Source organism: Castor canadensis, chromosome 14, assembly GCF_047511655.1.
Source record: "Castor canadensis chromosome 14, mCasCan1.hap1v2, whole genome shotgun sequence".
NCBI classification, from domain to species: domain Eukaryota; kingdom Metazoa; phylum Chordata; class Mammalia; order Rodentia; family Castoridae; genus Castor; species Castor canadensis.
In genome coordinates this window covers 27111921-27126851 of record NC_133399.1, presented here as the reverse complement: position 1 = coordinate 27126851, position 14931 = coordinate 27111921, and the positions used below count along the sequence as shown (strand labels likewise).

General features: G+C 40.8%; 1 protein-coding gene across 19 annotated transcripts in view; it reads right to left on the bottom strand.

Moving 5' to 3' along the window:
• Positions 1–7448: 7448 nt before the first annotated feature.
• LOC109687765 (uncharacterized) overlaps positions 7449–14931 on the bottom strand; it is a 33555-nt gene continuing 26072 nt past the window's right edge. For all 19 annotated transcript variants that reach the window (XM_074054133.1, XM_074054132.1, XM_074054136.1 and 16 more), the window contains 3 exons: positions 14709–14787; positions 14138–14220; positions 7449–13895 (listed from right to left, as the gene is read on the bottom strand). In XM_074054133.1, the coding sequence (XP_073910234.1) occupies positions 11625–13895; positions 14138–14220; positions 14709–14787 (2433 nt within the window). In that variant the 3' untranslated portion in view covers positions 7449–11624. The remainder of the gene's footprint in view (positions 13896–14137; positions 14221–14708; positions 14788–14931) is intronic.

Sequence of the window (14931 nt, the reverse complement as noted above, 5' to 3'; positions counted from 1 at the left end):
TTTGGACCGCTTCAGGCACAGAAATTATAGTTAACTTCTCTCGAGGATGGGGTCGGCCGCGAAGTCGATTTAGGGCTGAGGCTGGAGGCAGAAACAGATGCAGAGGCCCAGCAAGAGGTTAGAAGCCTGGGGGCGGGGCTGGAGGCAGAAACAAATGCAGAGGCCGAGGTGGAAGTGAGCGCCAGGCCTGTGGGCGGGGCTACGTTTGTGGGCGGGGACTGAGGCGGAAACTAATGTAGAGGCCCCGGTGGAGATCAGCGCCAGGCCTGTGGGCGGGACTACGGCGGTGAGGGGGCGGGGCTGGAGGCGGGACCGGGCCCAGCCCGTTGAGTGGACAGCTGGATGGACTGAAGGTCAAGACTGGGGGTGGGGATTACCCCCGCGGGATGCTCAGGAAAGCTTTTTGCCTGATTCCGCCACGTTCCTGGAGGACTTGCATTTGTTCTCTCGGTATAAACCTGTAATGGTCTGTATCCCTCCACTCAATTCACTTTAGGTCTTTGTTTTTATCTTCACACATGCTACACTCTACTGATTCTTTGTGTTTCCATAGTACTGGTACTTCTTGCAAATTTGAATTGTTTTCTTCTTAAAAATATATTTCTGGTTTGGGAATTTTTTTCTTGCTGTACTGGAAATGCACCCTAGGGCCTCACATGCTAGGCACTCTACCACTGAACTACATCCCCAGCCCTGAATTTCTATTTCTATTTCTCGGATCTTACCATAAATTCAGGACTTCCTATACCACGTTGTAAAATAACAGATACCAGCCATTCTTCATTTATGCAAAAATGGTTCTAGGCCCTGAATTCAAACCCCAGTATCACCAAAATAATTAGTAATACAAAACAAAAAATGGTTCTAAAGTTTCTATGGTGATCAGTTTGTTGTGGTTTTTAGTGGCAGGCCTTCGTACAGTTTAATAAATTTATTTTAAGCACTGATTTATTAGTATTTAATCAAGAATTGTTCATGTAGCTGGGCACTAGTGGCTCACACCGGTAATCCTAGCTATTGGGGAAGACAGATCTGGAGATTTGAGTCCAGCCTGGGCAAATAGTTCCTGAGACCCCCATCTCCAAAATAACCAGTGCAAAATGTACTGGAGGCATGACTCAAGCACGAAGCAGAATTCAAAGCCCAGTCCCATCCAAAAAGAAAAAAAAGTCTCCACATGTCTGGCATGGCATCAGAAGCTGTAATCGGGGCATTCCAGAGGCAGGAGGATGGTGAGTTGGAGGCCAGTCTGAGGTACACAGCCAGACCCTGTCTCGAAAGACCAAGGGTTAGGAATGGATAGCTCAGTAGTAGAATGCTTGCCTAGCATACCCAAGACCCTGCATTCCATCCCCAGCACTGGTGGGAGGGAGGCAGAGTCTCCATAAACTATACATTTCATACAATTTCCTAATTTTCTTCTACAATGTTTAAACACTTGTTTTTTCTTTCTTTTTCCAGTAACAGTACTGCTGTGTTTCCACTAATGGTATGGCCCTGGTCTGGAACTTGTGGACTCCAGTAATCTCAACTCGGCCATCACAGTACTTGGGACTCCAGTTGCAGTGCTTTAACTTCATGGAATGTATTTTGCCATGTGGTTTGAGGGTAACTGATGTCAATTTTTTTTTTCCTACAGAAAGATGGCCAATTATTTTGGTACCAATTATCAATACTGTCCTTACTACATGATTTTGCATATAGATACCCAGTTGTACAAGCACCATTTATTGTAAACATTTGTTTCTTTCCACACTGGATTGCTCTGGCAACCTTATCAAAAACTGTAAGTCTTCATTCCTGGAATATCAATTTATTTTTTGGTAGGACTGGGGTTTGAACTCTGGGTTTCATGCTTGCAAAACAGGTGCTTTATTGCTTGAGCCACACCTCCAATCCATTTTGCAATTATTTTGGAGATGGGGTCTCGAGAACTGTTTGCCTGGGCTGGCCTCGAACCTTGATCCTCCCCATCTCAGCCTCCCAAGTAAGATGTGAACCACTGGCACCTGGCTAGACTCTCAGTTCTGTTCCATTAATATATTTTTAAGCCAGTACTACATTAACTTGATAATTGCAACTTTGTAGCATATTTTCAAATCTGGAAGTGTGAATCTTCCAACTGTGTTCCTTGCTGGAGATTGTTTTGACTCTTTTGTCATTTCTATCTGACATTTAGGATTAGCTTGTCAATTTTTTTCCTTTGGCAGCACTGGGGTTTGAACTCAAAGGGCAAGCACTCTTACACTCCAACAGCCCCAGCTTCTCAATTTCTGCCAAGTAGGTAGTGGTAATGAAAAAAATCAAATGGCACTTATTAAAGCAAAGTATCAATATATGATTCTCTCCACTGTGAATTCTTGTCTGTTGATAGAACAGTAACAGTATTTTTCAGATTCCACCCACCTGAAGGCAGAAACATAAAATGTAATGATAGCCACTATAATTTTTGCCTTTTTCAGTACTAGGCATTGAACCCAGGACTCTGCACGTTGGGCAAGTATTCTACCACTAAGCTATACACCCAGCCCTTGTATTTTGAAAGGGTCTCACTATGTAGCCCCTGATGACCTGGAATTCACTATGCAGCCCAGGCTGGCCCTGAACTGGAGATCTTCCTTTCTCAACCTCCCAAGTACTGGGATTATAGGGATGCACCCCAAGGCCCAGCTTTAGAAGTTCGTATTTTCTGATGCTTGAAATTCCCAAGGAACAGGCTGTGTGTGAGCCTCCTGATCATCCAACCATGAGGCAGGGGATCATAGCTACTAGGGAGGAAGAGATCAGTAGGATCACAGGTTCAAATATTAGTTCACAAAAACGTATTCTCAAAATATCCAACACAAAAAGGGGTTGGTGGAGTGGCTCAAGTGGTAGAGCACCTGCCCAGCAAGTGTGAGGCCCTGAGTTCAAACCCCAGTGCTGCCCCCCCCTTCAAAAAAATAAATAAACAAGTTCAGAGTTCCAGGTGATCACAGCCTACATAGTAAGACCCTGTCTCAAATATGTGTGTATGAATTTTTTGGTGGTATTAGGGTCTGCATTCAGGCCCTCACACTTGATACAGAAGTACTCTACCAGTTGACCCACTCCCCCAGCCTGAACATCTTTAAATGTACAATAAATTCTGTGATGCCTCGAAGTCTTTACCGATACTAATTGGCATTGACAACACTTGTTACCTAGGTTGTTGCGGTATTAAAGTTGAGACAGATTGACATAGCCACCAAAAATAAACTTTAATAAAGAACTAACAAGAGTCCTATTTCACCCATGAGGTTTTGGAACCCAGGCCACAGCAAGGTGACAGACTTTGTTGATAACAAAGGAAACAGGTCATACATCTCTGAAATTAACAGAATCTTTTGGAATGTGTTCATTACATCATGAAACAGCTTTACCTCCTGCCTAATTCCTTACAGTTTGTCCTATAACCTGTGTAAGCAGACAGAACAGTAGGTACCCTGAAAGGCATAAACTTGTCCTTCCCTGAATAGCATTTACTCAAGAGTAAGTAAGTTGGTACACTTTATTTATTTATTTGGCAGTACTAGGGACTGAACTCAGGGCCTCCCAATGCTAGGCACTCTACCACTTGAGCCATGCCCTAGTCCTTTCATGTTTAGTTTGTTTTTCAGATAGGTAAGGTCTTGTGCTAACTTTACCTCAGACTGTGAGATGAGCCTCCGACATCCACCTCCCAAGTAGCCGGGTTATAGCTGTGGACCACCACACAGAGCCTCCCACTCTAAGTTCTGAAAGAGACCCTTATAGGATAAGGGCCACGTTTTCTTGTCGCCATTGCCTATGATCTGAAAGAGCCACTGAATGGTATTGGTTGCCATCCATATTGTAATTCGGTCTGACAGAGGCCTGATATACCACTGCCTATGCTCACAGCTCCTGGCAAGTCCTGTCAACATAGACGTACATACCAACCCCAGCATGCATGGCATCCTTGAGTTGACAGAAAAGAGGTGGTTCCCAGTGGTACTTCCACTGGGAGCTTCCAATGTACCCATCCCACACCAGGGTAGCATTCTACTCCCAGAAATCAAGTGCAGGAGGGGGGAAAAGGAAAAACACATAAGGTGTTTCTGCCTAGTTGGGGACACAATAGACTTCAAAGGAGTCATTATTCAGGGCATAATGTAGCTGTGAGTTCACATTCTTTGATCTGAGAGCGTGGGTAAGAGGGTAATAGTCAGACATTCATGATGAAACCTTGTGGAGGGGGCCAGAAGGAGTCCTAAAAAAGGCTTCAAGAAGTGGGGTCTTCTCTCCAGGGGGACAGGGTTTGACTAACATTAAGAGAAATGTCTCTTGGACAAAGCAAGTTTTCATTAACCTTTCCTTTAAGCATGGAAGCGTAGGAGTGCACATTCTAACAGAAACAAAGGAGTATTACCTGGATCCCGGGCAAAGCAGACACCGAGTTCACGAGAAATAGCACACAAGTGTCCAGTATGCACCCTGTGCCTCAGGAAAGGCAGTACATGGGCACCTGTTGATGGCGGCTTCAGTGTAAGGAAAAAATGTCTCTAACACAAGACTTTCCCCAAATGTGAGGGCTGAGGCGATGTCATCTCCATTGGTGAAATGCTGGGCTGGGCCAGAGTCCAGCTAGATGCGGGACTGGGGTCCCTCTTGAGCTGATATGGGAGCCTAAGCTTATAAACGAACAAAAGAAACCAGAACCAGTCATAACAACACAAAAATTTAAAGCTTATATAAACCAACGAAAGAAATCAGAACCAGTGGTGATACGACAAAAAGTCAAAGAAATAGTGTGCAGTTGTCCCTGACAGGGTTTCAATCTTGTTTCTTCATGGAAGTTTCTGTTCAAATGAATTCTATTTAAAAAAAAAAAAAAACTTCTATATCAAAGAAGCAATGGCCAGCATCTAGTTACTGAGTCCTATGAAAATTTGCATTGCCTGCCCATATGAGAGGGGATAAAATCAACATTTTATAAAAACAAACTGGACCATGGTGGCTCACCTGTAATCCTAGCTACTCGGGAGGTTGAGATTGAGAAGATCACTGTTTGAGGACAGCCTCCATTTTAATTAAAAAAAGAAAAAAATGCTGGGTGTGGGGGTATGAGGTATGATGGTGTGTGTCAGTCATCCTAGCAACAGCAGGAAGGTTTTTTGCGCCAGACGGGCCTGATCTAAAAAGCAAGACCCAATAATCAAAATGACCAGAGTAATGTGGGCTGGCAGCATGGTACAAGTGATAGCACACCTAAACAAGCACTAAAACCACCTTTTTTTTTTTTGTGGAACAGGGGTTTGAACTCAGGGCCTTCACCCTTGAGCCACTCGCCCAGCCCTATTTTGTGTTGGGGTTTTTCGATACAGGGTCTCACAAACTATTTGCCCAGGATGGCTTTGAACCATGATCCTCCTGATCTCTGCCTCCTAGGTAGATAGTATTACAGGCCTGGCCAATTTTCTTTTTTTATACAAACAGATTAAGGTCTGGACAAAGCAGAAAACTAGAGGTTGAGGTGTGCAGTAATTAAAAAGGAGTTATTTGAGACCACTGTATTGCTAGATTACAGTTACTTAAGACCTATCAGAGACATGAAGGTTCTACTGAATGCCTCTACTATAAAGGGGGTCAAGGAGTGTTCTGGCATATCTGGTATCATGACTGACTATATAGAGGATGTTGGATTTTGATACATACTTTGCCTGCCTATGAAGCAAGAGATTCCAGTGATTTGTTTACTTTTGATTATATTGAAGTAGATTAGTCTGTTTGGTCACATAGGCACTTCCTCACATGGAAGTGATTAATGATGGTCTTAAGTTCCTGTGAGTAAAATGTTATAAAACGAGGTCAACACCACGTAGTTATCCCCTTCTGTACAAAGCCATTTCTTTCTGCTTCTCTGCCACGTTGTAGGAATCTCACAAAGGGCTAACCAAATGGGGCTCCATTGATCTTGGATTTCCAGCCTCCAAAACTAAGCTAAATATACCTCTCTTCTTTATGAAGTATCCAGCCTCAGGTACTTGGTTACGGCAACAGAAAATGGACTACAACTAGTAAAAGCAGATGAGATAGCAACTCATCCAAAGTCTTGGTGGTACTAGGGTTTCAACTCAAGGCCTAAGCTTGCTGGACAGGCATTTACCACTTGAGCCACTCAGCCATCCTTTGTGTTGGGTCTTTATTTTGATGTACTGGGACTTGAACTCAGGGCCTACACCTTGAGCCATACCAGCCGTTTTGTGATGGGATTTCTGAGATAGGGTCTGGTGTACTATTTTCCCCTGGCTGGTTTCGAACCCAATGTGGAGGCCTCCTTTGTAGACAGGATTATAGATGTGTGTGACCAGCAGGTCTTGATTGCAGCTGAGTACAATCCTGAGCAGAGAACCTATCAAGCCATCTCTGGGCTCCTGACCCCAAAAAACTGATAATTGATTCCACTGAGCTTGTTAAGCAACCACAAATAATAAATATGCACATTCTCTAATGAGTTTGAAATTTCTGAGTTGGAGAGGGGCAGGCAGTCTTTTCATGCATTAGGCCCTGGGTTTAAGCACAGTAGAGCCAAAATATAAAAAGTACTGGTGTGAATAGAGTACTTTGATCTACACACATACATGTGCAATTACTGTTGTTACAGTGTGCACAAGCACAGATTTAGTATATACTGCCAAGATTTTTGAAATTTCCCCAGTGTACATCCCCACCAAAACTGGATATATATTTTCACAAGCTTTAGATTTTGAGTCAACAATTTTTTCATGATGTTCAGTCAATTGTGACACAAAAATGACTGCTCAAAACTGTATACTTTGACTTCAGCACCAAAACAAACTGTATACTTCACGAAAAATTCATTAAAAGACATCAAGAAGAAAATTAGTAGGTCTGAGGGGACAAGGGGAGGTGGAAGAGCAAAGAGAAATTAATCTCAGAGAATGAAAAATATTTAGCGTCACCTATGTATGAATATAACGCACCGTAAGCTGTTGATCAGAGGAGCGTGGTGACAGAGAAAGAGTAAGCAACGGGAAAGGGGTTACTCTGATTAAAGCATGATATACACAGGCCTGAAGTACCAAGGTGAAACGCCCTTGGACTAGCAATATATGCCTTAAAAAAAAAAAAAAAAAAGGACAGGAGGGTAAAACAGGTCTTTTCCAGGACTGGTTAACAGTGGGAGGGGGTATGCATAACAAAAAGGCGAATGAGTGTGAATATAGTAGATTCTTGCATTCGTGTATGAAAACAGAACGAAACCTGCTGAAATTTTTCTAGCAAGGGAGGAAAGTGATAAGGGAAAACGATGGAGGGGGTGAATATAACTAAGATATATTGTAAGCACCTATGTAAATATCACAATGTATCCCTCTCTACAACTATTATGTGCTAATGAAAAATAAAATATAAATTTAAAAAGATAAGAAAATTAAATGAAAAATCCATTCAAAGGGAAAAATGGATAAAATGACTTTATTAAATTCAAACCTGTCACATGTTCTCTGCACATTTAACAATGTATATTCTGTTACTGTTGGGTGCAATGCTAATCCATCAATTGTTCAAAGTATGTTACTCAAGACCCCTGTTATCTTTATATTGCTATTTCTCTCTTCAGGTCTTTTAATATTTTCCTTATATAGTAAGGGGCTCCACTGATACCTATAACCTCCCATTCTCTTGTTATGGTATGTAACTTGCTTTATCACATATAATAGATACTCTTGCTCTTTTATGTTGTTTTGTGTTTTCGTGGCTCTAGCTGTGCTACCACTGAGCTACAGCCCGCCTCTCATCTGATCTTTTTAGTTTTCATTTGGAAAGATTCTCTTTTACTCCCTTCACTTTCAGTCAACTTGTGTCCTAAAGGGTGAGTCTCTTATATGCAGCATATTGGTAGATGTCTTTTTTGCTGCAGTATGCTGTTGTAGGTCTTTTGATTGCCAAATTTAACATAATTATTGAAAGGGTCACACACCATGACCAAGTGAGATTTATCCCTGGAATGCAAGGATGGTTCAACAAACACAAATCAGAAAACGTGATACATACACATTAATGAAGGGAAAAATCACGGCAAAAAAATTTAAACAACACTCATCCTCCCATGACCACTCCCCAAAATATTTAAAACTGCACCTCAGGGCTCAAGCTGCACCAGGTGGCTAAGCAATGTATCGTCTGTTTAGAAAGTGCAAAGCCCTGAATTCAAACACAGCACAACAAAAAAAAGGGCAAAGCATCTCAACTAATAAAGGCCATATGACAAGCCCCAAACTATCATCATAAATGGTGAACTCATAACTTTTCCTTTAAGATCATGAATAAGACACTTCAACGTAACACTGCAAATCCTAGTTAAGAGCGATTTGAAAAAAAAAAAAAAAAAACATCCAAATTGGGAAGTAGTTTGTGTTTGCAAATGTAGAAAAATTACTTAGTAAAGTAAATGAAAAAATTATTGGAACTAAAACAAATCAACTAAATTATATAACACATGCAAACAAACAAAAAAAAATTCAGAAGATACCCAACACAGTGACTCAAGTGATAGAATGCCTGTCTAGCAAAAAAGAAACTAAGAATCCTAATGAAAAAACAATATAATACTTTTAACAAGTGGGTTTAAAGACCTGTACAATGAAAACTACAAATTATTGATGAAAGAAATAAATGGACACAAATAAATGGAATAATCCATATTTACAGATTGAATATTGTTGCCATGTTCACACTCCTCAAACAAATCTACAAATTTAATGCCATTCCTTTCAAAATTTCAAAGATACATTTCACAGGATTACGAAAAAATTCTAAAAGTCATATAGCACCAGGTAAGACTAAAGAGCCAAAGCAAATCTTGAGCAAGAACAAAATTGGGAGCCATCACAGTTCCCGATTTCAAATTATATTATAAAGCTACAATAATCAAAACAGTATTGTACATGTGTGAGGCCCTGGGTTCAAACCCCAGCACCAGAAAAAAAAAAGTATTCTACTGACATAAAAACAGACACATAAAACAGGAACATAATAGAAAGCTCAGAAACAAACTCATGCATATACAGTCAAGTAATCGCCAACAAAAGCACCAATACACAAATGGGGATGGGATAGTCTTATATAAATGATACCGTGCAAACCAGATATGCACATCCAAAAGATTGCAACTGGACATCTTACATCATACACAAGAATCCATAGCAAATGGACTCAAGCTGTGAAACCAAAAAAAAAAAAAAAAAGTGAGAAGAAAACATAGAAACTTCCTGACACTTGTGTTAACAATGATTTGTGGACTTCCCAACAAAACCAAAGACAACAAAAACAATAATAAACAAGTCAGGATACATCGAACAAAAAATGTTTTACAATGAGAAAAAGTTAACAAATGAAGAGGCAAAAAATAGAAGGGGAGAAGAGTATTTGTAAACCACATAACTGACAATGGGTTGTAATTCAAAATATGTAAAGAATACATCTAACTGAATAGCAAAAAACCACTTAACCCAATTTAAAATATGCAAAGGAGCAGAGTATTTTCAAAGGCACAAAAATAACTACATGGATACACAAAAAGATGTTAAATCACCAGGGATGCAAATACCATGATGAGGTATCACCTCACATGTTAGGATGGCTATGTCAATAATAAAGTCAACAGTAAAAACTGCTGATAAGGAGGATGAGGGGAACAAGACCCTTGTAATACTGCTGGTGGAAATACAAATTGGTAGCCATTAAGGAAAACAGTTATGCAAGTTTTCCCTAATATTAAGAGTAGAACTATAATATTATCCAGCAAACATTTCTGGATATACATCCAAAGAAGTAAGACAACTGGCTGGGCCCCAGTGGCTCATGCCTGCAATCCTAACTAGTCAGGAGGCAGGGGTCAGGAGTATCATGGTTTCAAGCCAGCCCACACAATAGTTCTTGAAACCCCATCTTGAAAATACCCAACACCAAAAAAGGGCTTGCAGAGTGGCTCAAGTGGTAGAGCACTTTGCCTAACAAGCATGAGGTCCTAAGCTCAAACCCCAGTACCATTTAAAAAAAAAAAAAAAAAAAAGAAAAGAAAAACCACTGCCTGAGACATCCATTTGCCTGTGTTCACTGCAGCAATATTTTTTGGAGTGTGTAGTGGGGTCTCACTATGTAGCCCAGGCAGGCCTCAAACAATCCTCCTGCCTCACCCTCCTAAATAGTGAGGACATGCCACTGTGCCTGGCTCAGCAGCAGTATTCTTAATAGTGAATGTATGGAAATACTTGTGTCCCAACACATGGATAAAACTACCCAGGTGTGATGGCAAACACCTGTAATCCCAGCAGGAGGATCAGGAGTTTAAGCCCAATATGGACTACACAGCAATACTGTCACAAATAAAGAAAACAAAATGGTAAAAAAAAAAATCTAGGGTTAGGTGAATGGCTCAATTGTTTAGCAAGAACAAGGCCCAAAGTTCAAACCAGAATACCACCAAAAAAACCCAAAAAAACCAAAAGACTGTATGACCTCACCAAAAAAAAAACTGTAAAACTCACTGAAGCAGAGATTACAAGAGCAGTGACAAGCTGAGAGTTGTGACAAAAGGGTCAAAGGTTCAAAAGTTCACTTATAGGATATTTGAGTACTTGAGATATTATGTACAGAATGCTGTCTACAGGTAACAATAATGTACTGTATATATGAAATTTAAGACAGTACAAAGTGTTTTCATAACATGACAAAAGTATGGGGGCTGGGGAGCTCAGTGCTAGAATGCTTGCCTAACATAAAGACCTAGGCTGGAGCCCTAGTACTCATTACTCCCCAAAATAATCATCTGGTGAGAGGAGGTAAGTATGGGAAGAGATATATATACCAATTAGCTTCAGTGTGACAGATTATTTCAAAATCAGGTTGCACACTTATATTTAGCTGTCAATGATACCTCAACAAAGATATTAAAAAAAAGAAAACTGTAGTGGAAGTGGAATTATTTATAATTTTAGTCATAAAACACTTATACTAGAATATATGAAAAATTCAAAACAATAAAAACGTTACCTATATACCCATCTAGAAATCCATGAATATTAGCACACAAGACTTCAGGACACATGGAAGCATTTCCCATATTCCACACACAGTTCCTCTTCAATGTGAATCACATTTCGTATGAGATATGTAAGGAATATGTAAAAATGACATTCCAATACTTCTTACTTTCATGAAGTTTTTCTCCATTCCACATTTCTTGCTTTTACAAAGTTTCTCTCCACTGTGAGATCACAGGTGAACATCATACAGAACAACTTACACAGATATGGTACATCAAGAGGATTTCACTCTATTGCAACATCTCACAAACTGAGCAAACCTTGAGGAACACAGCGAAGGGTTTCCGTGTTTCTTACACTGTATGTTCTCAGGTAAGGTATTACATGCGGGATGGTGAGTAGAGTCCAATGACTGTCCCACGTTCTTTATATTCATTGGACATCTTCAGAGTGAGAGGTGTCTCATCTCTTTAAGGTGAAAGGGGACAACTGAATGCTTTTACAGTGCTTACCATGATAGTTTCTCAAGACTGAATTCAAATGTGATAGCAATTGAGAGTCCTTAACAAATTTTCCTCATTCCTTACAGTCAAAGTGATTTTCTCCAGGGATTATTTGTTCATTAAGATCAGAACTAGTGAAGGCTTTTCCACATTCCTTCCATTTAGACAGTTTATATCCAGTGTGAATTTTCACATGAGTACGTAAATGGGTTGAAGTGCCAAAGGCTTTCCCACATTCTAAACATTCATAGGGCTTCTTCCCAGTGTGTATTCTTAAATGTTTAGAAAGGCCTGAGCACTCAGTGAAGGCTTTCCCACAGTCCTTACATATATAAGGTTTCTCACCAGTGTGAGTTCGCACATGCCTGCGAAGGTAGGAGGAACATGTAAACCCTTTTCCACACACCGTACACTCAAAGGGCTTCTCTCCACTGTGAGTTCTCAAGTGTAGATGAAGAGATGAGGAGGAAACAAAGGACTTCCCACAGTGGATACATTCAAAGGGTTTTTCTCCTGTGTGGCTTCTTAGATGTTCAATAAGATATGAGGAAGTTGAGAAGGCCTTGCCACATTCCTTGCAATCATATGGCTTGGACCCAGTGTGAGTCAGCACATGCGTAGTAAAGCTGGTACGCCCAGTGAAAGCTTTCCCGCAGTCCTTACACGTATATGGTTTTATTCCAGTGTGAATTCGATAGTGAGTCTTAAGGCATGAGGAGTTTCTAAAAGACTTTGCACAGACCTGACATTCAAAGGGCTTCTCACCAGTGTGAGTCTTCATATGTTCAGTAACTTGAGAAAAGCTTATGAATGCTTTCCCACATTGCTGACACGGATAGGGCTTCTCCCCAGTGTGTGTTCTTAAGTGTTTAGTAAGGCCCGAGCGCTCACTGAAAGCTTTCCCACATTCCTCACATTCAAAAGGTTTCTCTCCAGTGTGAGTTCGCATGTGCCTGCGAACATAGGAAGAACGTGAAAATGTTTTCCCACACACTGTACACTCAAAGGGCTTCTCCCCAGTGTGAGTTCTCAAATGGACAGTAAGATAAGAGGAAGATGCAAAGGCCTTCCCACATTGGTGACAGTCAAAGGGTTTCTCTCCTGTGTGACTTCTTAGATGTCCAAGAAGGTGTGAGGAAGTAGTGAAGGCCTTGCCACATTCCTTGCACTCATATGGCTTCTCCCCAGTGTGAGTCAGCATGTGTGTAGTAAAGCCAGTATGCCCAGAGAAAGCTTTGCCACACTCCTTACATTTATACGGTTTTACTCCGGTGTGAATTCGAAAGTGCTTCTTAAGGCATGAGGAATTTCTAAAGGTTTTCGCACAAACATGACATTCAAAGGGCTTCTCACCAGTGTGAGTTTTCATATGTTCAGTGAGTTGACGAAAGCTGGTAAAGGCTCTTCCGCATTCCTTACACTTGTAGGGCTTCTCCCCAGTATGCGTCCGTGTGTGTATATTAAGGCATGAGCGCACAGCAAAGGTTCTCCCACATTCTTTACATTGATAAGGTTTCTCTCCAGTGTGAGTTCGCATGTGAATGCGAAGGTAAAACGAACGAGTAAATGCTTTCCCACACACCTTACACTCGTAGGGCTTCTCTCCAGTGTGAGTTCTCAAATGTGCGATCAAATATGAAGAAGAAGCAAAGGCCTTCCCACACTGGTCACATGCAAAGGGTTTCTCTCCTGTGTGACTTCTCATATGTTCAATAAGCCCTGAGGATTTAGTGAACACTTTCCCACATTCCTTACAATCGTAAGACTTCCTATTGTGACTTCGTAAATGTGAAGTAAGGGCCGAGTGCACAGTGAAGGTTTTCCCACATTCCTTACATTCATAGGGTTTCTGCCAAGTGTGATTTCCCATATTATTCAGGTAGAAAGGATATGTGAAGAAATCCCCACATCCGTAGGGCTCCTTTATAGTGTGTGTTTGAACATGGGTAGAACAGCTTGTGGACTGACTAAAAACTTTCTCACACTGCTCCCACTCATAAAGTTTTTCACCATCATGAGCTGTGTCATTTGCCTGAAGGTGTGGTTGATTAACAAAGGTTTTCCCCCAATCACTGCATTCGAAGGATTTGTCTTCAGTGCAAGTTGTCTGGTAATCATTGTTTGGACTCAGGGTGAAGGCGTCTTCATGTTTAATCAACAGAGATAGTTTCTCTTCTGCAGAGGTTTCCTTGAGCAGTGGAAGGAAGTCTTTCCCATACCTATTACACTCAGAACTGTTCTCTGTATTTGGAGTAATAGTGTGTGTCTGAAGGTGTGAGTGTTCACTGAAGATTTCTCCAACATGCTTGGAGTCACAGAGCTCCCCTCCACTGTTGCTTTCTGCCTGTTGATAAAGGGATGAATGAGGATTAAAGGAGTTTTCAGACTTATACATGAATATACACTTGTGGGAAGTCTGAAGCACCAAACTTCACACTAAGTTTGGGGCATCTCTCTCCACAGACACTGCTTCGCTATGAATTATGACTACTTCTCTCAACTATTTCTCATTCTTGACGATTGCTTTCTGTGACTTCCCAGTCTTCCATGAACTTGGAAAGTAAGAAATGTTCTTGTGACTCTTACCAGTTGTATGCTACTTGACGCATCTGACCAAAATATATCCTGCTCAAGTGCTGTCGCTTTGGTTTTAAGGTGCATTTCCCATTCTGAAGAAAAACAGAAAACAATTACAAAGGTCTGCACAACAAAACAGGAGCTTAAATAAATTAAGACTAGTATTATTTTCATTTGAAACATGCTAAACAAAAATAATTGCCTATGCTTGAACTCTGTCAAACATAAGGGTGTGGGGTCAAAATATGTAAGTTTAAGAACTGTTTCTATGAACATTAAATGCAATGACCAGAAATAATAAAATTAGAAGGAAAACTGGAAATAACTGAACAAATAGAACCAATAAACTCAAGATGGATGACAGCAGGTCACCGCTGAGATCATAAGAAAGGATGGATAAAGTAGTGAACACGGGAAGTTGAAGATATCCCAAAATTCACAGTTAAAGGACTTCAGCCTTCAGGGCTGGCAGAGTGGCTCAAATGTTACAGCACTTGCATAGCAAGTCTAAAACCTTTGAGTTCAAACCCCAGTACCAACAAAAAGAAAAGTTTCCGCATGAGGTGTGGCTCATACTTACCTTGGAGAACACTTCGCTCCATTATTGCCAACTCTACTTCCTTCAACCAAGAGATCAGGCTGGGCTCACAGCTGACTGCCTATACACAGGAGAGATACATCAGTGGAAGGGTCTCATGTAAGGGATGACAAACTTTCTATATGAGAGGAATTACACTTCTAATGAAACATTAAAATAAAAATTTTTTGTAGTGGTAGGGGAGTTTGAACTCAGAGTCTCTCAC